The sequence below is a fragment of the Cygnus olor genome, chromosome 1 (assembly GCF_009769625.2).
Source record: "Cygnus olor isolate bCygOlo1 chromosome 1, bCygOlo1.pri.v2, whole genome shotgun sequence".
In the NCBI taxonomy this organism is placed as follows: Eukaryota; Metazoa; Chordata; class Aves; order Anseriformes; family Anatidae; genus Cygnus; species Cygnus olor.
In genome coordinates this window covers 205,646,846-205,668,616 of record NC_049169.1, presented here as the reverse complement: position 1 = coordinate 205,668,616, position 21,771 = coordinate 205,646,846, and the positions used below count along the sequence as shown (strand labels likewise).

The following is a 21,771-nucleotide window of genomic DNA, read 5'->3' as shown; positions in this document are numbered from 1 at the left end:
AATGCTGGGGAAAGCGGTGGGTGGGGAGCAACCACTGAAAGGCAGAAATGGGATCAGGGTATCGGAGGAGTGCTCCCAGCACTCCACGCTGCTGGTAACAGCCAACCCAGGCTGGTTTGAATTTCATCCTTCCCTTGGGAAAGAAGTAAAAAGCCAAGAGCATGAATGTCTCCGTAGCCTTGGGCGACCAGGGTCTTGGGATTCCCACAACCAGCAGCCCCATTGTAGCTGCTGCTCCACACCCCCTGGGAGGCTCTGGCCACCACCGTGCTGTTTTAGTGGGGTTAGCTGTTTTTTTTTCCTTTGAGGGATGGAATTCGCTTTGGATTAAGCTGGAATTTCTACCCAAGATCTCTGTTGGGCTTTATGTTTGTTACCGCTTGGCCTGCATCCCTGAAATCCTGCACCAATTTAGCCTCTTAAAGCTGCATCTGATGGTCTTTTGGGGACCCACCTGCTTGCTGCTGGGCGGAAGAGGAGAGCTCTGAGGGTGCTTGGGGAATAGCCACGGTGGAAACAAGATGGGGTGCTGGGGAAAGGTCCCAGTGCTTCTTTGCTAGAGCTGCCGTTGCCTTTCTTCTGGGAAAAACACGACCTTCTCTGTGCCTTCAGCAGTGTCCTTGCTGGTTCCTTTTGTGACACTGTTTGCCCTGCTGACCATGTTGGTTTCGGCTCGTGCTGAACACCCCGTGTTGCTGAGCTTCCACCGGGGTTTACGAGCCATTCGGGCATGGCCACCCTTTCTTGTAGGGCACAGGTGGCTTTGCTTCTGCTGCTTTTCCGATGGTTGCACTGAGCTGGAAAGAGAAAACCTGGAGGTTTGATGGATTTGGGGGCACCCTGCCACTGAGGAGAGGTTAGTGAGAAGCTCAGAGTGTCATAGATCCCTTCCTGTTCTCAAAGGGAAGGTTGCCAACACCTGTCAGAGAGGCCAGATGCCAAAAAGGGTCATGGAGCCACGAGGAGGACACCCGACAAGAGCCATTTAGATGTTCTCCACTCCTCTTCTGGCTCCTCATGCACACCAATGCTTTGGGCCTCTTGCCTATTCTTGGGGTGGCTGATTGCCCTGACATTTCTTCCTTCTGTAGACACTTCAGAAGTAGATCTCCCACTGTCCCCAGCTTTTGAATGGAAGAACCTCTCCAAGACTCTAAGGGACCGTCCTTTCATTGCCTAAAAGGATTACCCCATGCCTGGGCTGTATACAAGCAACCACAATGCGAGTCACAAAAATAATCACAATAAATAACTCGGTGTCTGCTGAGGAATGGATAACTTGACAATGGCTTTGTGGGGAATAAATATGTGTTTCTGAAAATTGTGTAAATACGTACGTAACAATGAACTGGAACAACTCTTTGCTCATACGTACATCCGATTGGAAAACAGTGTTGCCCATACAAGTATTTATAACAGATTTATTTCCTTAACACATTCAGTTGGCAACTTCTGTTAAAGAGAATTAGGTCAACGACATTCATATCTGGGTTTTATACCCCTCTACAAGTAAATACACTAAATCCGAGGGGAAAAAATAATTGGACGATTACAGAAAGCAGCTGTGAAAGCAGAAAGGGAAATGAGAAGCTTGGATGTGGGGAAGCAGCTTGGAAGCAGCACTGAGCGGCTCCTGTTTGCCTTTTATCCCCCTTTTGCCTAGTGTAGAAGTTACTTAAGGAGATAAAGCCACTTTGCTCCGTTTGCCTGGAGCGTGTAGGAGGTGATCCATAGCTGATCTCCACCCTTCATGTCATTTTAGAGTCATATTGCAGTCGTATTGCTTATAACCGGTGTTAGCACTGCTGGGAGTGAGGATCAACTGGTGCAAAGGGCACCTGAAGAGCCCGGTTCCCAGGACCCACCTGCTCCAGGGCATCTCAGGGAAGGAGATTCCCACAGAAGGCTGGGGAAGAGCCAGGTAATAGCAAACAGCAGTGGATGGGCTGGCAACGAGGAGAGGCAACACACTTCGCACAGCTATTCTGAACACTTATTTGGACTTTACTTGCTATTATCCCACCACATCTCCCTTGGGATCCACGAGCTGATCCACACCAGCTCTCGTGGACATCGCCGCGTGGCCACATCCCGGGGATTTGCTCCTAGTCCCGCACTGGGGACACAGGACTGGGGACACCTCCAGCCTAGCGGGACGAGGCATGGCATGGCCGAAAAGCAAAACCAGCAGCAGTTTGCTCCGGGTCTGCTGAGAAATTGCACCGGTGCCGCTGGGCAGGTGGCTCTGCGCTCCAGGAGCCACTCCTAAGTCAAACAGCCATGCGCTGCGCAAACGCCGACAGCACTTCCAGCCCTTTAGCTCCTCCACCCACCTTTGCGTGCCTGGGGAATGTGTGGCTGGCGGCTCAGGAGGTGTCTGAGCTGGCTTTGGAAAGTCCCCAGGACTCCATCAAAAGCCAAGGCAGCAAAGCACCTCCGTTGACCCACGGTGGATGAATGGCATCGGCGTACACGGCACAGTCTTGTGGCGCACGTGGCAGCACACGATTAATTGCCTGGTTTCAATTAATGCAGCCCGGTTCCTCACCTGTTTTAATCTATGAGAGCAGAATAAAAGAGGTCACGTTTCATTTTAATAGCTGGCAAAGCTCTGCCTGGATACGGGGTGAGCAAAAATAATTTATTCCCCTGAGAAGCGATGTGGGACATCAGCTATCGGCTGCTGGGTTCCTCCTGAGCAAGGACAGGAGGACATCAGTCTTTCCACGGTGTTTTTTGAGACTGTGCAGAGATTTCAGTGGGGCTGATTTCAGGATAGCCTTTACCATTGCTGAAGATGTTAAGGCAGGGGGCGGGAGGGTGGGGGATGCTTTGAAGCCGCAGCGATAAATCGTGAAATGAGTTTTCTGTCTTCTGTGCTATTAGAGTTTCACTGAAATACAAGCCAGCAATGAAGTTCCTGCTCTTGTGTTTCCTTGAAGTGCTACTGAGCCACCAGGGTCCCACTCTGGGGGTTAACGTGGACACGAGCACACGGCCACGGCACGGAGCTGATATTGGAAAGAGGCACAGATGCTCTGAGATCTCTGGTTTCTTTAATCAAAACTGAAGCCTGGTGGAGCGCCGGGATTTGTTCATCCAAAGTATTGGTGTTACAGCAGTTGTGTTTGTTTCAGAGGCCTGAAGAGGCAAGGGGACACCTCCCTCTAGTGCTCAGTTCAGAGGAAAGGGAAGGGAAGGGAAGGGAAGGGAAGGGAAGGGAAGGGAAGGGAAGGGAAGGGAAGGGAAGGGAAGGGAAGGGAAGGGAAGGGAAGGGAAGGGAAGGGAAGGGAAGGGAAGGGAAGGGAAGGGAAGGGAAGGGAAGGGAAGGGAAGGGAAGGGAAGGGAAGGGAAGGATGCTGGGGGACAGATCAGGCTCCCAGCACCTGGCACAGGAACAGCCATACCAGCACAAACCCAACTCCCACTCCCCAAGGGAGAAACCTCCCTGCACTGGAGCTTGACCTCGGTGACCAAGACATCCTTGTCATCGTGGGCTTGGGGACGGTAGCTATATAGACACACCAGCTTGTAGAAAACACACATGCACATTTGCTTGAGGCTTTGCATTTTATTTCAGACCACCCTTGGGAAGCAGTTACATCATCAGAGACCGGTGGGAGGTGGTTTAGACACACGCAGAAGAAAAAAAAAAAAAAAAAAGCATTGCTTCAAAGTTATGGATACCTTCTGCAAAGCAATAACACGGAACACTTGCTTCTGCCCTGCTGCAGGGAAATTTCACTTCCAGGGGACGGAGGTGAGACCAAGCCAGCGGGATTGGCCGCGGGGCAACTTGGATGGTACAGGCAGCGCCCGGCGGGCAGGCGGCCAAGCTCTGTGCTGGTCACAAAGGACGTTCCTCGGTGGGACTTGGCGCAGGAGAAAAGCTGCCACTGGGCTGTGGACGACAGATCACCCTGCGGGGAGAACGGACACGGTTTGGCTGGAAAGTCCTCGTCCTTGGTTGTGTTTCGTCCAAAATTAGGGTTGACATTGCTGTGTAGGGCATCCTTACTATACTCTGTTTCACTGTCAGAGCTCTGTTTGGTCCTGAGCCCATGGCTGGCGTTGGGTACAGGGGCCAAAGGGACTGAGGGATTGAAGTTCCACCAGCCCAGAGCCTGGGTTTGTTTTCCAGGCTAGGGGAGGATTGAGGTAGCTGAGCTGTTGGCAGATGCCACATCACATTTAGACATTTGGAGACCAAAAAGGGCCAATTTACACCCTGAAAAATTAATTCTGTGGTTTTCCTCGGAGAGGAAAGAGAAGCAGCTGGAGCACTGGTGTCTGGCAGCTTCTGCAGTTCAAAACTCAGAGTCTCCCAAAACTCAGGGTCTCCCAAGCACCCGTCCCTTTCCTCCCTGAAGATGCTTTGGGATATTTTGAGTCCGCCCAGCAGGAGCCAGACATTGCCTATGCTGCAAGCTGGGGACCCTTGGGGACAACCTGGAGCTCACTGAGTGACCTTTGTTCAGCGGCACAGCCTGTGCCAGTTGGCAACTGAGAGGAACAAACACTGTAGGATCTGTTGAGCAATGAAGTGCAGAGGACCGGGGCTCAAAACTCCCGGGGTTTCGGGGAGTGATGCAAACACTGGAAAGACGCCCAGCTGATGGGGCAAGAAGACAACACGTGTTACCCCTTGACCAGCTCCTCCTCGGCTCTGCATCTCCTCAAACTCTTACCTCAGAGGCTGGGGGTGCAGGCTCATGAGCTGGACTGATCGTCACTGAGGTTGATCTGCTCCAGGATCTGGCTGTACCTCCGGGTCAGGGCTTTGGTGTTTTTGGTGAGGTCGGTAAGAACCTGCTGCAAGCCGTTCACGTGGTGGGACAGGCGCTCCTCCAGACTGGCGTCCGCTCCGTCATCTGGGGCCGCGTCGGCATCGCCGTCGGTGTCCCCGCTGGGGCTCGGGTCGGTGACGGAGGCCAGGCCTCGCTCCACCACGGGCTTGATGGCCTTGAGGAGCTGGTAGCGCTCGTACAGGTCCGCGGGGCCGCCCTCGTGCGGGGCCGCCCCGTCCTGGTCCTGCTGCGGGAAGACCCCTCGCAGCAGGCTGGGGAACATCACCTCCTGCTCCATCTTCTGGGTGGCCGAGAAGTACTGCTCCATGGCCCTGAGCGCCTCTGCCACTGCTCCCCGGGTGTCCTGCCGCTGCCCGGCCCCGCAGAGGCTTTTTATGGGGCCGGGCACGGCCCCGCTCTGCTCTCCTCTCCTCCCCTCTGCTTCCTCCTACCCTGGCCGGGCTGGGCACCACGGGGCCGGGCTTGGCTCCAGCTCCAACCCCGCTGGGGCTCAGCTGCGCTGTGTCCCTGGCTCTGCCCACGCGTGGCCTTGGTCCCAGCTGGCCCCCGGTGCCGCCGTGTCCCTGGGTGCCCAGGGAGCTGGAAGGCGAGGAGGCTCACGGGCAGCTCATGCTGCCTGGTGGGGTGAGTTTGGTTGGGACTTGGTGGCACTGGTGGTGGGAGGGCATTGGGCAGTTTGTGGGTGCTGGACACCTTCAGTCCAGCATTGTGGTTTATCCCTGTGTTCCTGCTACTGGCTGTATGCTCAGCTCACTGATTTTGGGATCAGTTCCTGTTGTGAAGCGGAGAACCCCAAGCAGAGAGCCAAGGTAAAGCTGTGAGTGGTGGCAGAATTTTTCCTCGTGGCAGCTGGCAACAGCGACTGCGCCCCGAGCCCTTGCAGAGCCGCACCGAATCCTGCATTGCCCCTCTGTCTGCACAGAGGTCTGAGACCAGACCCTTCTCCTCCAGCCTGTGCTGGCTCTGCGAGGACAAGGACCATCCGTGACCATGACTGGTTTGGGTTCTCCATTCCCAGGCAGTGACAGCCTGGGGTGCGTGTGGAGGAGGCTGTGCCCAGGGAGGGTTTTGGAGCAGAGCAGAGCCCGGCGTCCCCTGCCGTGGTGGAGAGGGCCTGATCCGCCATGGGGTGCTGCCAGGGACCTTTGGAGCTCGTGGCAGGTCACAGAGCCTTTCTGGAACATCTTGGGGCTCTTATCAGTCACGTTCATCAGCGGTGTAGAGCACTTCTCCGGATGTCCTGATAGGACACTTCCCAGGGCACCATGAGCCTCTCCAGCTGCCAAGCAAAGATCCTGAGCCAGAAGCAACGCCTGAGATGAGCGCAGCCTTCCTCGCTGTGCCCGCCAGCTCCTCCCCCTCATACAGGTCCCGTCCTCCTGCTCCTGCCGGGTAAATGACCGGAGGGACGTCCCCCTGCAGCACCCGAGTGGCTGCTGGTGTCGGGCAGCTGCGGGTCCCCGTGGTGCTGGGGGGCCCAGCGCTGGGCCCAGCGCTCCAGAGGCGGCCTCAGCAGCGCTGAGCGGAGGGGAAGGATCACCTCCCTCGGCCTGCTGGCCCTGCTCTGCCCCCGGCATCCCAGGAGACCACGAGGCCTCTGAGCACCAAGGGCACGTGGCTGCCTCCCGTTCCACCCGGTGCCCACCAGGAACCCCAGGGCCATTTCTGCCCAGCTGGGGTCCCCAGCACGTCCTGGTGCCTGGGGCTCTTTTTCCCCGGGTGCAGGGCTTCGTGCTTCTCCTCACTGAACTGCAGGAGACGTTTCTCAGCCCACCTCGCCAGCCTGTCCAGGTCCCTCTGCATGGCAGCACGGCCCCCTGCTGGATCCCCCACTCCCCATGGGACTTTCCTCCAAAAATCTGAAACTTCTCCCCAGCTGCAGGTCACGTTGCAACAGGACAGCCTCAGTGCCTCCCAGCATCACCATCGATGCTCCAGCGGTTGGGGATCGGACAGAAGACCACAACTGTGCCGGGAACAAGGGGACACATGGGACACGGATCTCTCCTGAGTCTGGGGCGTTTCTCCGTGGTGGTGCCACGCAGACACCTCCTTGCTTACCTGCAAGGACCGGAGGTGACCCCGCTTAATCCCCATTCTGCTGCTTTTGTGACCCCCTCCCTGCCCCATCACCACACGCCCCTTGTTCACAGCCCCGTGCATGGCTCGTGTACAGGGCTGCTGCCTGCCCTCTCCCTCCCAGCTCCTGCCGGGTTTCCGTCCTCCTTATGGGCTCAGCCATCCCTGTGGGCTCAGCCCTCCTCACGGGGTCACCTCCTCTTGACAAAACCGTCTTTGCCCCGCTTGGAGAGGTGGCTCCTGCCTCTCCCCAGCACACGCTGAGCCTCACGCAGGGTCCCACGGCCCCACAACCCAAACCGTCCCTCTCCCAGCTCCCCGTGTCCCCTCTCCTGGGCCACCTGTCCCAGCTGGAGGTGGCAGCGCACCCCCAGTGCCCCCCTCCTGCCCCGTGCCGGGGGTGCAGACAGAACCCGGTGTGGGGTTGGGGCCCTGTTTGTCCCCGTGTAGGGGCGCTGGGTGCTGGGCCCTTCCCGTGTCCCACAACGACAGAACCACACGGCCGCTTCAGAGGGGTCCTTTTATTAGCAAAGAGAGGGGAAAAGTCCCGCGCGTGTCCAGGTACCAGCTGGAGACGGCTCCGGCGTTCACCGGGGCTCCGCAGAGCTCAGCGCAAGAGAGCGAGGCCGCCGCCTGCCGCCGCCGCCGCCGCCGCTGCTGCTGCTCTTTGAAAATAAAGAGGAGGGCACGAGGCGGGCAGCTCCGCTGGTGGCCCCAGGAGGGAACCGATGGCTCTTCCTATGAGGATACGGCCCCATCGCGTTCCCCGCGGGTCCCGGCTGCGGCTGGCGGGCAGTCCTGGCGCTGGAGGTCAGCTGCCGCGGTGCGAGGAGGCCGAGCGGGGCTGGGGGAAGAGGCAGAGATGCTGCGTGATGACCAGCACCTCTCCTGCGTGCCCAGCACCCGGCCCTGGGCTCCGGGAGCACCTCCGCGGGGCCCCCCCGGGCTCTGTCCCCCAGCGCTCGCTCACCTGGAGGCCGCGGCAGGTTCACCAGCTGGGCTGCCCGTCGCCGGGGCTGATCTGCTCCAGGATCTGGCTGTACCTGCGCGTGAGGGCGTTGGTGTCCCTGGTGAGGTGGGTGAGGACCTGCTGCAAGCCGGCCAGGTGGTGGGACAGGCGCTCCTCCAGGCGAGCGTCCACGGCGGCGTCATCTGCGTCGGCGTCGCCGTCGGTGTCCCCGCTGGGGCTCGGGTCGGTGACGGAGGCCAGGCCTCGCTCCACCACGGGCTTGATGGCCTTGAGGAGCTGGTAGCGCTCGTACAGGTCCGCGGGGCCGCCCTCGTGCGGGGCCGCCCCGTCCTGGTCCTGCTGCGGGAAGACCCCTCGCAGCAGGCTGGGGAACATCACCTCCTGCTCCATCTTCTGGGTGGCCGAGAAGTACTGCTCCATGGCCCTGAGCGCCTCTGCCACTGCTCCCCGGGTGTCCTGCCGCTGCCCGGCCCCGCAGAGGCTTTTTATGGGGCCGGGCACGGCCCCGCTCTGCTCTGCTCGCCTCCCCTCTGCTTCCTCCTACCCTGGCCGGGCTGGGCACCACGGGGCCGGGCTTGGCTCCAGCTCCATGTCCCTGGCTCTGCCCGCGCGTGGCCTTGGCCCCAGCTGGCCCCCGGTGACGCCGAGTCCCCGGGGGTGCAGGGAGCCAGACAGAGAGGAGGGGAGGTGCTGTGTGGCCTCTGTCCGAAGATTTCCTGTCCCCCAAGCTGCGCCCGCTCCCTCCCGTCCCGTCCCTGGGTACCCCTGGGAAGAGCCGGGCTCCATCCGCCCACCTCTCCCCCGCCAGCTCTTTGGTGCCTCCATGGACGCCCCTGAGCCTCCTCTCGTCCGGGCTGAGCAGAGGCCTCCCCCTCAGCCTCACCGTGCCTGGAGGCTGCTCCGGTCCCTTCACCTCCTCCGGGGCCCTCGGCTGGACTCACGGCCACGTTCGTCCTGCACTGGGGAGCCCTGGACGGGGGCCAGCCGCAGGATGTGTCCCACCGGGAGCAGGGATCCCCTCCCTCGCCCTGCTGGTGCGGCTCCTCCGAAGGCAGCCCGGGCGGCTGGAGGCTGTCTGCTGGTGGGGTGGCTTCGGCTGGGACTTGGTGGCCGCGCCGTGTCCCTGGCTCTGCTCCCCCAGCCCCAATGGTGGTGCTGCCCGGGGGGACGTCACCTCCGTCCCCGTGCCTGTCCCCCGCCGCCCCGTCAGTGCTGCGGGTGTTGAGCAAGGCCCTGACGCAGCCACCGGCACAGAGGTGACGGCAGACGCCAGAGGCCTCGGCGTCGCACGCAAAATGCCCCCGGGGGTCCCAGGGACGTGGTGCCAGCCGGCAGCCAGGCACCAGGGGAGCCCAGAAATGTCCTCTCGCGCCACGGGTCTGTCCCACAGCGAGCTGGGACGGGGATGGGGACCTGGCCTCCTGGCCACTGGCCTCTCCCAAATCCGGGCTGGGTTTGGGCATGGAGGGGACGTTGCTGGTCGTTCCCAGCCTGCCCGAGGGACCCAGAGCATCCCTGAGGTGAATGGGGTGCTGCCACCCCATGCACGGGCCTCTGGGCCACCACGGAGCTGCTGGGACAGGCAGGGCATTGCCGGGCTCCTGGGGCAGAGGGACACACGGCAGGACACTGCCTCCTGCTCCCCACTTCTGGGCTGAGCGTTGTCCTCCTGGGCTGCTGCGGAGCTGGGGGCGGCGGATGGGGGCAGCGGGGGCTCAGCAGCCCAAGGGTGGGCCCCAGCACCACATCGTGTCCCCACGTGGTGGTGGTGCTGCTCACAGGGCACACTGAGGGGGCACAGACAGCTCAGAGCTCAAACCAGGGCTGAAGTTCTGCTGAAATCCCACCGGGAGCGCGACCAGCAGCGTTGCCTGGCGCTTGCAAAAGGGCCAAAGGACAGGCTGCCAGGGAGTGTGGCAACCGGCTCCTATTTTGGGATCGGCCGCAGGGTCCTTTGGCCCTTTTGCAACCCTCGCTGGTGGCAGCTCTCCCCCGCATGCACACCGCGGGACACAGCCCCAGACACACACACGCCGGGGACCCATGGCTGCCCCCACCTCTTCCCATCGTGCATGTTGGAGTTGCATTTGTCCACTTCCCACCCTGCTGCTCCATGAGCCTCTCCAGCTGCCAAGCGCAGCGCCCGAGCCAGAAGCAACGCCTGAGGTGAGAGCAGCCTTCCTCGCTGTGCCCGCCAGCTCCTCCCCCTCATACAGGTCCCGTCCTCCTGCTCCTGCCGGGTAAATGACCGGAGGGACGTCCCCCTGCAGCACCCGAGTGGCTGCTGGTGTCGGGCAGCTGCGGGTCCCCGTGGTGCTGGGGGGCCCAGCGCTGGGCCCAGCGCTCCAGGGGCGGCCTCAGCAGCGCTGAGCAGAGGGGAAGGATCACCTCCCTCGGCCTGCTGGCCCTGCTCTGCCCCAGGCAGCCCAAAAGACCACGAGGCCTTTGAGTGTCAAGGGCACGTGGCTGCCTCCCGTTCCACCCGGTGCCCACCAAGACCCCCAGGGCCATTTCTGCCCAGCTGGGGTCCCCAGCACGTCCTGGTGCCTGGGGCTTTTCCTCCCCAGGTGCAGGACTTCGTGCTTCTCCTCACTGAACTGCAGGAGACGTTTCTCAGCCCACCTCGCCAGCCTGTCCAAGTCCTTCTGGATGGCTCTATGGCCCTCTGTCCGATCTGCCCCTCCTCCCAGTTTCGTGTCATCTGCAGACTTGCTGAGGATGCAATCTGCTGAATCGCCCAGATCATTAATGAAGTTGTCAAACAAGGCTGGATCCTGTACTGACCACCAGCTGCTCCACGTGTGTCTAGCCTCCAGCTAGACTTTGCACCACTGACCACTCTCTCTGGATCGAGCCATTCAGCCAGTTTTCGAAACACCTCGCTGTCCTCTCACCCTTCCCCTGCTTCAGCAGCTTCTCCATGAGGATGTTATGGGGGACAGTGTCAAAGCCTTACTGAAATCCAAGAAGACAAAATCCACTGCTCCCCCCTCACCCATCAAGCTCGTGTTTTCCTTTTTGCAGCTTCTCAGGTAGGTCAGGCATGACTTCCCCTTGTTCTATCCACGCTGGCTGCTCCTAAGCATTTTCTTCTCCTTCGTGTGCCTGGAAATGGTTTCCAGGATGAGCTGTTCCATCACCTTCCAGGGACTGAGGTGAAGATGGTCAGCCTCTAATTCCCCAGGTCCTCCTTCTTTGCCTTCTTGAAGCTAGGAGTGACATTTGCATTCCTCCAGTCTTTGGTCACTGCTCCTACTCTCCATGACTGATCAAAAATTATCAGGAGTGGCCTCACAGTGACACCTGCCAGCTCCATCAGCACCCATGGGTGCATCCTATGAGGGCCCATGGACTCGTTTGTGTCCAGTCTGCTCAAATATTTTGTGACTCGGTCCATTTCCACCAAGGGTACATCTTCCTCGCTCTGTTTTTTCCCCTTGGTTTCTGAGAGCTGGGATTCCTTAAGGTCAGGCTTTCCTGACTGAGGCAAAGAAGGCATTCGGGACCTCGGCCTTTTCACTGCCATGTGTAACCAGATCCCCCTTTTTGTTCAACAGTGGGCACAAATTTTCCCCAGTCTTCCTTTTGTCACCAGTGTACTTATAGAAGCCCTTCTTGTCTTGACATCCCTGGCCAGGTTCAATTCCATTTGGGCTTTAGCTCTCCTAAACACATCCCTGGATGCTTGGACAATGTCTTTGTGCTCCTCCCAGGCTACCCATCCTTGCTTCCACCCTCTGTAGGCCTCCTTTTTGTGTTTGAGTTTGTCCAGGAACTTCTTGTTCATCCATGCAGACATTTCGACCTTTTTGCCTCATTTCCTCTGTGTTGGGATGAATCACTCCTGAGCTGGGAGAAGGTGATCCTTGAATATTAACCAGCTTTTTTGGCCCCCTCTTCCCTCCAGGGCCTTATGCTATGGGAGTCCACCAAGCAGATCTTTGAGGACGTCAAAGCCAGCTCTCCTGCAGTCCAGGTGGTGAGCTTGCTGGGCACCCTGCTCACTGCCCTGAGGATCCTGAACTTCACCACCTCATGGTCACTGCAGCCAAGGCTGCCTTTGACCTTCCCATTCCCAACAAATCCCTCATCGTTGGTGAGAATGAAGTCCAGCAGAGCATTTCTCCTCATTATCTCCTCTTCTTGTCTCCCGAGCCTACCCTTCCCAAAGAGCCTACTTCAGAACACAGGCATTGCTGCAGTCATGGGAGCCATCCCGCTGTGCCTCTGTCATACAAATAAGACCGTAGCACTACAGCTGAAACACATTTCTAACTCATTTTGTGGATTCCTCATCCTGTCTGTGTTAGTGTACAGGCACCAGCACGCCGGGTAGCAGCCAGTGGTGAAAGTCTGGTGTGGGGATCTCCAGCAGCCGCCTGGACGTGGGGCTGGGCCACCTGCTCGGGGTGGCCCTGCTGGAGCAGGGCTGGCACCACAGGGACCCGCAGCTGCCCGACACCACCAGCCACACGGGGTCCTGTGCCTTGGGGTCTCCAGCCCCTGGTTGTTTAGTGGCACGATGGGAAGAGGTGGGGGCAGCCATGGGTCCCTGGCATGTGTTGTCCGTGGGGCTGAGTGTCCCGCGGTGTGCATGCGGGGGAGAGCTGCCACCAGCGAGGGTTGCAAAAGGGCCAAAGGACCCTGCGGCCGATCCCAAAATAGGAGCCGGTTGCCACACTCCCTGGCAGCCTGTCCTTTGGCCCTTTTGCAAGCGCCAGGCAACGCTGCTGGTCGCGCTCCCGGTGGGATTTCAGCAGAACTTCAGCCCTGGTTTGAGCTCTGAGCTGTCTGTGCCCCCTCAGTGTGCCCTGTGAGCAGCACCACCACCACGTGGGGACACGATGTGGTGCTGGGGCCCACCCTTGGGCTGCTGAGCCCCCGCTGCCCCCATCCGCCGCCCCCAGCTCCGCAGCAGCCCAGGAGGACAACGCTCAGCCCAGAAGTGGGGAGCAGGAGGCAGTGTCCTGCCGTGTGTCCCTCTGCCCCAGGAGCCCGGCAATGCCCTGCCTGTCCCAGCAGCTCCGTGGTGGCCCAGAGGCCCGTGCATGGGGTGGCAGCACCCCATTCACCTCAGGGATGCTCTGGGTCCCTCGGGCAGGCTGGGAACGACCAGCAACGTCCCCTCCATGCCCAAACCCAGCCCGGATTTGGGAGAGGCCAGTGGCCAGGAGGCCAGGTCCCCATCCCCGTCCCAGCTCGCTGTGGGACAGCCCCGTGCGAGAGGACATTTCTGGGCTCCCCTGGTGCCTGGCTGCCGGCTGGCACCACGTCCCTGGGACCCCCGGGGGCATTTTGCGTGCGACGCCGAGGCCTCTGGCGTCTGCCGTCACCTCTGTGCCGGTGGCTGCGTCAGGGCCTTGCTCAACACCCGCAGCACTGACGGGGCGGCAGGGGACAGGCACGGGGACGGAGGTGACGTCCCCCCGGGCAGCACCACCATTGGGGCTGGGGGAGCAGAGCCAGGGACACGGCGCGGCCACCAAGTCCCAGCCGAAGCCACCCCACCAGCAGACAGCCTCCAGCCGCCCGGGCTGCCTTCGGAGGAGCCGCACCAGCAGGGCGAGGGAGGGGATCCCTGCTCCCGGTGGGACACATCCTGCGGCTGGCCCCCGTCCAGGGCTCCCCAGTGCAGGACGAACGTGGCCGTGAGTCCAGCCGAGGGCCCCGGAGGAGGTGAAGGGACCGGAGCAGCCTCCAGGCACGGTGAGGCTGAGGGGGAGGCCTCTGCTCAGCCCGGACGAGAGGAGGCTCAGGGGCGTCCATGGAGGCACCAAAGAGCTGGCGGGGGAGAGGTGGGCGGATGGAGCCCGGCTCTTCCCAGGGGTACCCAGGGACGGGACGGGAGGGAGCGGGCGCAGCTTGGGGGACAGGAAATCTTCGGACAGAGGCCACACAGCACCTCCCCTCCTCTCTGTCTGGCTCCCTGCACCCCCGGGGACTCGGCGTCACCGGGGGCCAGCTGGGGCCAAGGCCACGCGCGGGCAGAGCCAGGGACATGGAGCTGGAGCCAAGCCCGGCCCCGTGGTGCCCAGCCCGGCCAGGGTAGGAGGAAGCAGAGGGGAGGCGAGCAGAGCAGAGCGGGGCCGTGCCCGGCCCCATAAAAAGCCTCTGCGGGGCCGGGCAGCGGCAGGACACCCGGGGAGCAGTGGCAGAGGCGCTCAGGGCCATGGAGCAGTACTTCTCGGCCACCCAGAAGATGGAGCAGGAGGTGATGTTCCCCAGCCTGCTGCGAGGGGTCTTCCCGCAGCAGGACCAGGACGGGGCGGCCCCGCACGAGGGCGGCCCCGCGGACCTGTACGAGCGCTACCAGCTCCTCAAGGCCATCAAGCCCGTGGTGGAGCGAGGCCTGGCCTCCGTCACCGACCCGAGCCCCAGCGGGGACACCGACGGCGACGCCGACGCAGATGACGCCGCCGTGGACGCTCGCCTGGAGGAGCGCCTGTCCCACCACCTGGCCGGCTTGCAGCAGGTCCTCACCCACCTCACCAGGGACACCAACGCCCTCACGCGCAGGTACAGCCAGATCCTGGAGCAGATCAGCCCCGGCGACGGGCAGCCCAGCTGGTGAACCTGCCGCGGCCTCCAGGTGAGCGAGCGCTGGGGGACAGAGCCCGGGGGGGGCCCCGCGGAGGTGCTCCCGGAGCCCAGGGCCGGGTGCTGGGCACGCAGGAGAGGTGCTGGTCATCACGCAGCATCTCTGCCTCTTCCCCCAGCCCCGCTCGGCCTCCTCGCACCGCGGCAGCTGACCTCCAGCGCCAGGACTGCCCGCCAGCCGCAGCTGGGACCCGCGGGGAACGCGATGGGGCCGTATCCTCATAGGAAGAGCCATCGGTTCCCTCCTGGGGCCACCAGCGGAGCTGCCCGCCTCGTGCCCTCCTCTTTATTTTCAAAGAGCAGCAGCAGCGGCGGCGGCGGCGGCGGCAGGCGGCGGCCTCGCTCTCTTGCACTGAGCTCTGCGGAGCCCCGGTGAACGCCGGAGCCGTCTCCAGCTGGTACCTGGACACGCGCGGGACTTTTCCCCTCTCTTTGCTAATAAAAGGACCCCTCTGAAGCGGCCGTGTGGTTCTGTCGTTGTGGGACACGGGAAGGGCCCAGCACCCAGCGCCCCTACACGGGGACAAACAGGGCCCCAACCCCACACCGGGTTCTGTCTGCACCCCCGGCACGGGGCGGGAGGGGGGCACTGGGGGTGCGCTGCCACCTCCAGCTGGGACAGGTGGCCCAGGAGAGGGGACACGGGGAGCTGGGAGAGGGACGGTTTGGGTTGTGGGGCCGTGGGACCCTGCGTGAGGCTCAGCGTGTGCTGGGGAGAGGCAGGAGCCACCTCTCCAAGCGGGGCAAAGACGGTTTTGTCAAGAGGAGGTGACCCCGTGAGGAGGGCTGAGCCCACAGGGATGGCTGAGCCCATAAGGAGGACGGAAACCCGGCAGGAGCTGGGAGGGAGAGGGCAGGCAGCAGCCCTGTACACGAGCCATGCACGGGGCTGTGAACAAGGGGCGTGTGGTGATGGGGCAGGGAGGGGGTCACAAAAGCAGCAGAATGGGGATTAAGCGGGGTCACCTCCGGTCCTTGCAGGTAAGCAAGGAGGTGTCTGCGTGGCACCACCACGGAGAAACGCCCCAGACTCAGGAGAGATCCGTGTCCCATGTGTCCCCTTGTTCCCGGCACAGTTGTGGTCTTCTGTCTGATCCCCAACTGCTGGAGCATCGATGGTGATGCTGGGAGGCACTGAGGCTGTCCTGTTGCAACGTGACCTGCAGCTGGGGAGAAGTTTCAGATTTTTGGAGGAAAGTCCCATGGGGAGTGGGGGATCCAGCAGGGGGCCGTGCTGCCATGCAGAGGGACCTGGACAGGCGGGCGAGGTGGGCTGAGAAACGTCTCCTGCAGTTCAGTGAGAAGCACGAAGCCCTGCACCTGGGGAGGAACAGCCCGGTGCTGATCAACGCGACTGATAAGAGCCCCAAGATGTTCCAGAAAGGCTCTGTGACCTGCCACGAGCTCCAAAGGTCCCTGGCAGCACCCCATGGCGGATCAGGCCCCCTCCACCACGGCAGGGGACGCCGGGCTCTGCTCTGCTCCAACACCCTCCCTGGGCACGGCCTCCTCCGCACGCGCCCCAGGCTGTCACTGCCATGCATCGAAGCTCTCCCCAGCTCCCCGCAGCACCCTGGCTGCTCCCAAGGGATGCTGAGGGAATTCAGAGCTCCAAAGAGCCGGGAAGCTGTGCTGAAACATCGCTGGGAGCACTCAGGTGCTGGTTATGGGAGAAGGAAAGAAACCCGGCTGCGTGCAATGCCTGGAAGCTCACCCGCTGGGACAAGCTGAAGGCACACAGAGCTCAGCCGGAGCTTCCCCGAGAAAAGAGGTGAGAATTACAGGTGCTGGGTAGCAAAAAGTCACGCCAAAGGCTGGCTGCACACCATGCTGGGGTTTAAACACCATTTTTGGACATTTCCCTGAGGCCCTCAAACCACTGGTGACCTTGCCAAGGCCACACCTGCAATATTTTCTCTCACCTTTTTGTGTTTCCAGACCTGAACGTTTAAATACAACTGGAAGTACTTCTGCCTCCAGACGTGCTGAGCAGCCTGCAGTGAAATTCGGGAGAGCTGCGGATTCTCAGCATGTCTGGAAAACATTCGGGGTCAACGTGCTTACTGAGGATCCACAAACCAGGGCAGAAAGATTGAATCCTGATCGCCAGCAAAGAAAAAAGCAAGGTAAGAACGCAAAACATATTGATATAATGTAACGGAAGAATAAAAAACTGAATACTCTGTATTTAATCTTAACTTTTATTCAGTGAAAATGAACGATAGTTCTTTTCCCAAGCCATGACCGGCTGCAGGCAGCCTGCAGGAGTTCTCAGGATGGAATTTGTTCAGCGGATGCTTTGTGAGACACAGGCTTGTAGCTGCCGGAGAAACCCTCAGCGATTCGGAATGAAGTCCTCCAGAAGCTCTCCTATTCTTTTCTTTCCTGCAAGGGGCAATGAGTCGGTTTAGGAAAACCCCTACTCAACATTTGAGATCAATTTTAAAGATTGAAATGCTCAAACCATCACTATTTTTCTGTTCAGAAGGTTAACACGCTACAGAAAACCCGTCTCTTGCTACCAGCTAGCTTGCTGCACAAACCAAGCACGCAATTTCTCTTCCATGGGGCAGAACTGCAGATCCCTGAAAAGGGATCTCGCTACTGCAACGCTTCTTTACGTCTGCAGATGCCCGCTGACACAGCATGATGCGGTTGTTATCCAACAGGCAGCCACCTGGCTGTGTTTTATTAGAAAACAAACGATTCTGCCCTTAGCCGTGCCGTTGCATTGCTGGGTTCAGCTGAGTACGTTTAGCGCAACATTTATTTACTGAGGCTTTTTTAAACAACGCCCGTCAGGCAGCCAACTGCATTTCGGGCTGACGTTTCTATTTATTCCTTTTCCCCCCTGCTCTACTTATTTTCTGAAGGCTCATCACAGCGTTTTGGAATCAAAATGCACCGCAACCTCGGGCAGCTCAGGGCACTGCTTAGGGACGGTGCTCAGTCAGCACATAACAGGGAGCAACGTTCCCACGCGTGACCTGTCACTGCTAAAGGAAAACCTGCACGGACAAGGACCTGTTCTGGCTCTAAGTTGTACAATGCCTGGAACGCCAACCAAATTATCCTCATCTCCACCAGGGCATCTCAATTTTACAATAAAAACAACAAAGATTGTGATTTCTGATTTTCATTGCTTTCTGGGGCTTTCCTTCTTTAGTTTTGGCTCTGCCATTTTTATATTGAAATAAGTTATTAAGAGGAAGAGTTGGTCATCAAGCTGATCAGCTTGGTAAGAACATCTGCTTTCAGACGCTGACTCCTGACTACTGTTACAATTTATATCGTGAAAAAGCATCAACGACTCAGCATGACTTGTCAAAAAAGAGCAGATTCTGCAAGCAGGATATCAACATCTTTATATATATTGCTGCTTATTAACCCGCATGCTACGGCAGGCTGAGGTCCTTCTTAAAATACCAACCTGCTGTCTTAAAGTCTTCCGGATGGTGCCTGATATACTCAAACATTTCTCGGTCCTGCTTAGCGTGAATGTACTCAGTGCGTTTAGCAAGGAAGTAGCCAACGAACCAGCCCACGGTAGCGAACAGAATCTGGCGGTGAACACCTGCAAGGTGAAAAAGAAACACCAAAGTGATGATTTGACATCGAGCAAGACACAAATAGCCCCTAAAACAGGCCCCAAACCCCTTAACAACATCAGAAACCTCCCGGGTGAATCCTTGGGGATGCTCCCTCTCCTTTTTAAACCTGCTCTGAATTCAGCTCAGTGACTCTCTGGCTGTGTGATTTTTTTTTTTTGCATCCGGCAGCACAAAGCACACCGATTCCCCCCGCGTGGCACAAAGGACATCCCAACACAATGGAAAGCGCCCTTTTGGGTTATCTAACCTAGTAATTATTGCTTAACATTCACACAGCTCACGACGCCATGCACTGGTGGTGACAGCAGTGACAGGAGGCCGCCCCCTGACCTGTGCCAGCAGTGCCTGAGGCAGCCTTCGCCTTGCAGGGCTGACACGAGCAGGACGGCCGCCCTGTTCCCCTCATGCACCAACACTCCCCACTTCACACCCCGAGCCCCTTGCGAGGCATGCTGTCCCCCCAGATCCCTCACCTCAGGGCTCCCTCCATTTTCTCCCTCGTGCAGGCCCCCCCAAATCCTCCTCCCTGCCTTCCCCAGCTGCCCTGCAAACTTCCAAGCAAAACCAAGCAAACCCCTTCCATCCCCTCCTGCCCCATATCCCTCAAGAGTCCCCACAAATCCCCACACAATATCCCTCAGGTTCTCCCCAAATCCCCCTCCAAAATCCCTTAGTCACCCCAAATCCTCCCCCAGCCTGTCACCTGAGGGTTCCCCCCATATCCCTGAATTCCCCCAAACCCCTTATACCTCAGAATATCCCAAATCCCCCTCAACATCCCTCACCTCAGGGATTCCCCTCCCCATGCCCCTAAATCCCCTCGACCCCCATACTCCTCAAAGTCCGCTAACAACCCTATCCAGCCCCTCACTTCAAAGCTTCCCCCCCACAGCTCTTACAGTTCCCCCATATCCCCCCATATATCTCAGAACCCGCTCAAATCCTCCCCATTATCCCTCAGAGTCCTCCTACACCCCTCCCCACATCCCATCCCTCTCCAGTCACTCACCCCAGGGCTCCCCCCCAACATCCCTCAGAATCCCCTCAGATCCTCCCCATTACCCCTCAGAATCTCCCCAAATCTCTCCCCATATCCCTCAGAGTCCCCTCAAATCTTCCCCATTATACCTCAGGGTCCTCCTAAATCCCTCTCCACATCCCCTCAATCTCCCCAAATCCTGCCCTACCCCTCAGAATCCCAAATCCCCCCCCAGCACCCTTCAGAATCCCCGCCAAACCACTCAACCTCTCAGAATATCCCAAATCCCTCCCTATTGCCCCTCAGTCCCCCACATTCCTCCCCAACCCCTCAGAACCCCCAGAGATTACCCCTCAGTACCCCCCCAAATCCCTCCCCACTGCCTCTCAGAATCCCCCTTAGATCCTCCCCATTACCCCTCAGAATCCCCCCAAATCCTTCCCCATTATCCCTCAGACCCCCCTCAAATCCTCCCCATCACCCCTCAGTCCTCCTAAACTCCTCACCACATCCCCTTAGACTCCCCAAATCCCTCCCCATCACCCCTCAGAGTCCCCCCAAACCCCTCCCAACCCCTCTAAGTCCCCCCTAGATCCTCCCCATTACCCCTCAGTCCTCCCACATCCCTCCCTATTACCCCAGGGAATCCCCCCAAATCCCTCCCCAACCCCTGAATGTCCCCCTTAGATCCCCCCATTACCCCTCAGACCCCCCTCAAATCCTCCCCACTGCCCTTCAGAATCCCCCAAATCCTCCCCATTACCCCTCAGACCCCCCAAATCCCTGCCCAACCCCTCAGAGTCCCCCCTAGATCCTCCCCATTACCCCTCGGACCCCCCAAATCCCTGCCCAACCCCTCAGAGTCCCCCCTAGATCCTCCCCATTACCCCTCGGACCCCCCAAATCCCTGCCCAACCCCTCAGAGTCCCCCCTAGATCCTCCCCATTACCCCTCGGACCCCCCAAATCCCTGCCCAACCCCTCAGAGTCCCCCCTAGATCCTCCCCATTACCCCTCAGACCCCCCAAATCCCTGCCCAACCCCTCAGAGTCCCCCCTAGATCCTCCCCATTACTCCTCAGACCCCCCAAATCCTCCCCACTGCCACTCAGAATCCCCCAAATCCCTCCCCATTACCCCTCAGACCCCCCAAATCCCTGCCCAACCCCTCAGAGTCCCCCCTAGATCCTCCCCATTACCCCTCGGACCCCCCAAATCCCTGCCCAACCCCTCAGAGTCCCCCCTAGATCCTCCCCATTACCCCTCAGACCCCCCAAATCCCTGCCCAACCCCTCAGAGTCCCCCCTAGATCCTCCCCATTACCCCTCAGACCCCCCAAATCCCTGCCCAACCCCTCAGAGTCCCCCCTAGATCCTCCCCATTACCCCTCGGACCCCCCAAATCCCTGCCCAACCCCTCAGAATCCCCCCTAGATCCTCCCCATTACCCCTCAGAGCCCCCCCCAACCCCTCCCCAACCCCTCAACCCAAGCCTCTCCCCCCCCAGTTCCTCAGCTCCCCAACCCCCTCACACCCCCCACCCCCACCCCCCACCCCCCAGCCCCTCACCCTGCCCCTACCCCCTGCACCCACCGGCGGTGAGGACGGGCCGCTGGCTGAAGCCGTTGCCCAGCAGTGCCGCCGCCCAGCCGGCCGCGCCCAGCCACGCCGACATCTTGTTCACCAGCGGCGGCGGCGGCAGCTCCCGCGCCTCCTCAGGGAGGAACGCCATGGCGCCCGGCCCGCCCAAGGTGACCGCCCGCCGCCGTGCGGCGCTGCCCGCCCTCCGCCGCGCGCGCCGGCCGCCTGACGCGGGTTCCGCCGCCTTCCTTCCTCGGTTTTATTGTTGATTTTTAACGCAACGGCCCCCCAAATACCCCTCGCCCCCACCCCAGAGCGGGCGGCGTTAATGGGGGTGAGCCCTCTCGTGTTGGTCGAGCAGGGGTCGCGGCGGCCTGTGAGGCTTTTGCTCCGGTGTCAGCTTTCGGGGGCGTACGTTTTGGTTAAACTGAATCAAACCCCATGCGTTTTCACAGAATCACAGAATCATCTAGGTTGGAAGAGACCTCCAAGATCACCGAGTCCAACCTCTGACCTAACGCTACCAAGTCCTCCACTAAACCATGTCACTAAGCTCTACATCTAAACGTCTTTTAAAGACCTCCAGGGATGGTGACTCAACCACTTCCCTGGGCAGCCCATTCCAATGCCTAACAACCCGTTCAGTAAAGAAGTTCTTCCTAATATTCCTGCAAAACGATTAAAGACTAATACAACAGAGTGACCCAGATTGATTTTTGATGAACCTGAAATTACCTTAAGCCACTTGCGAGAGCAATAACCATACAACAACATAACCATAAAAAAATAGCCAAACACATCACAACTCCTAAATCGCTTCCCCATCTAACCCTATTTATTACTTAGCCTCTCTCTGCAAGGAGGATGTTTGGGTATTGGTGTCCCATGGCATGGTGCTGGAGGTGACGCAGGAGCTCCCTCAAAGCAGGGAGCTGGGGGTCGGCCTCCTCTCACAGGTAACCAGTGACAGGACCAGAGGGAATGGCCTCAAGTTGTGCCAGGGGAGGGTCAGGTTGGAAATGAGGAGACATTTCTCCTCAGAAAGAGCGCTCAAGCATTGGGACGGGTTGCCCAGGGAGGTGGTGGGGTCCCCGTCCCTGGGGGTGTTCAAGGCAAGGCTGGACGTGGTGACTGGGGACATGGTTTAGT

General features: G+C 59.7%; 3 protein-coding genes across 3 annotated transcripts; 1 reads left to right on the top strand and 2 right to left on the bottom strand.

Moving 5' to 3' along the window:
• Positions 1-7,396: 7,396 nt before the first annotated feature.
• LOC121063720 (thyroid hormone-inducible hepatic protein-like) lies at positions 7,397-9,033 on the bottom strand. Its single transcript, XM_040544461.1, has 2 exons — positions 7,858-9,033; positions 7,397-7,731 (listed from the first exon to the last, which is right to left on the bottom strand). The coding sequence occupies exon 1, from the start codon at positions 8,275-8,277 to the stop codon at positions 7,876-7,878; it is 402 nt and encodes a 133-aa protein (XP_040400395.1). The 5' UTR covers positions 8,278-9,033; the 3' UTR covers positions 7,397-7,731; positions 7,858-7,875.
• A 4,237-nt stretch (positions 9,034-13,270) lies between these two features.
• On the top strand, positions 13,271-14,916 carry LOC121063719 (thyroid hormone-inducible hepatic protein-like). Its single transcript, XM_040544460.1, has 2 exons — positions 13,271-14,446; positions 14,574-14,916. Exon 1 carries the CDS (start codon positions 14,027-14,029, stop codon positions 14,426-14,428), a length of 402 nt encoding a protein of 133 aa, XP_040400394.1. The 5' UTR covers positions 13,271-14,026; the 3' UTR covers positions 14,429-14,446; positions 14,574-14,916.
• Positions 14,917-16,646: 1,730 nt separating this feature from the next.
• On the bottom strand, positions 16,647-20,849 carry NDUFC2 (NADH:ubiquinone oxidoreductase subunit C2). The gene is made up of 3 exons (XM_040544459.1): positions 20,635-20,849; positions 17,885-18,028; positions 16,647-16,839 (listed from the first exon to the last, which is right to left on the bottom strand). The coding sequence occupies exons 1-3, from the start codon at positions 20,771-20,773 to the stop codon at positions 16,790-16,792; spliced, it is 333 nt and encodes a 110-aa protein (XP_040400393.1). The 5' UTR covers positions 20,774-20,849; the 3' UTR covers positions 16,647-16,789.
• Between the last annotated feature and the right edge of the window lie 922 nt (positions 20,850-21,771).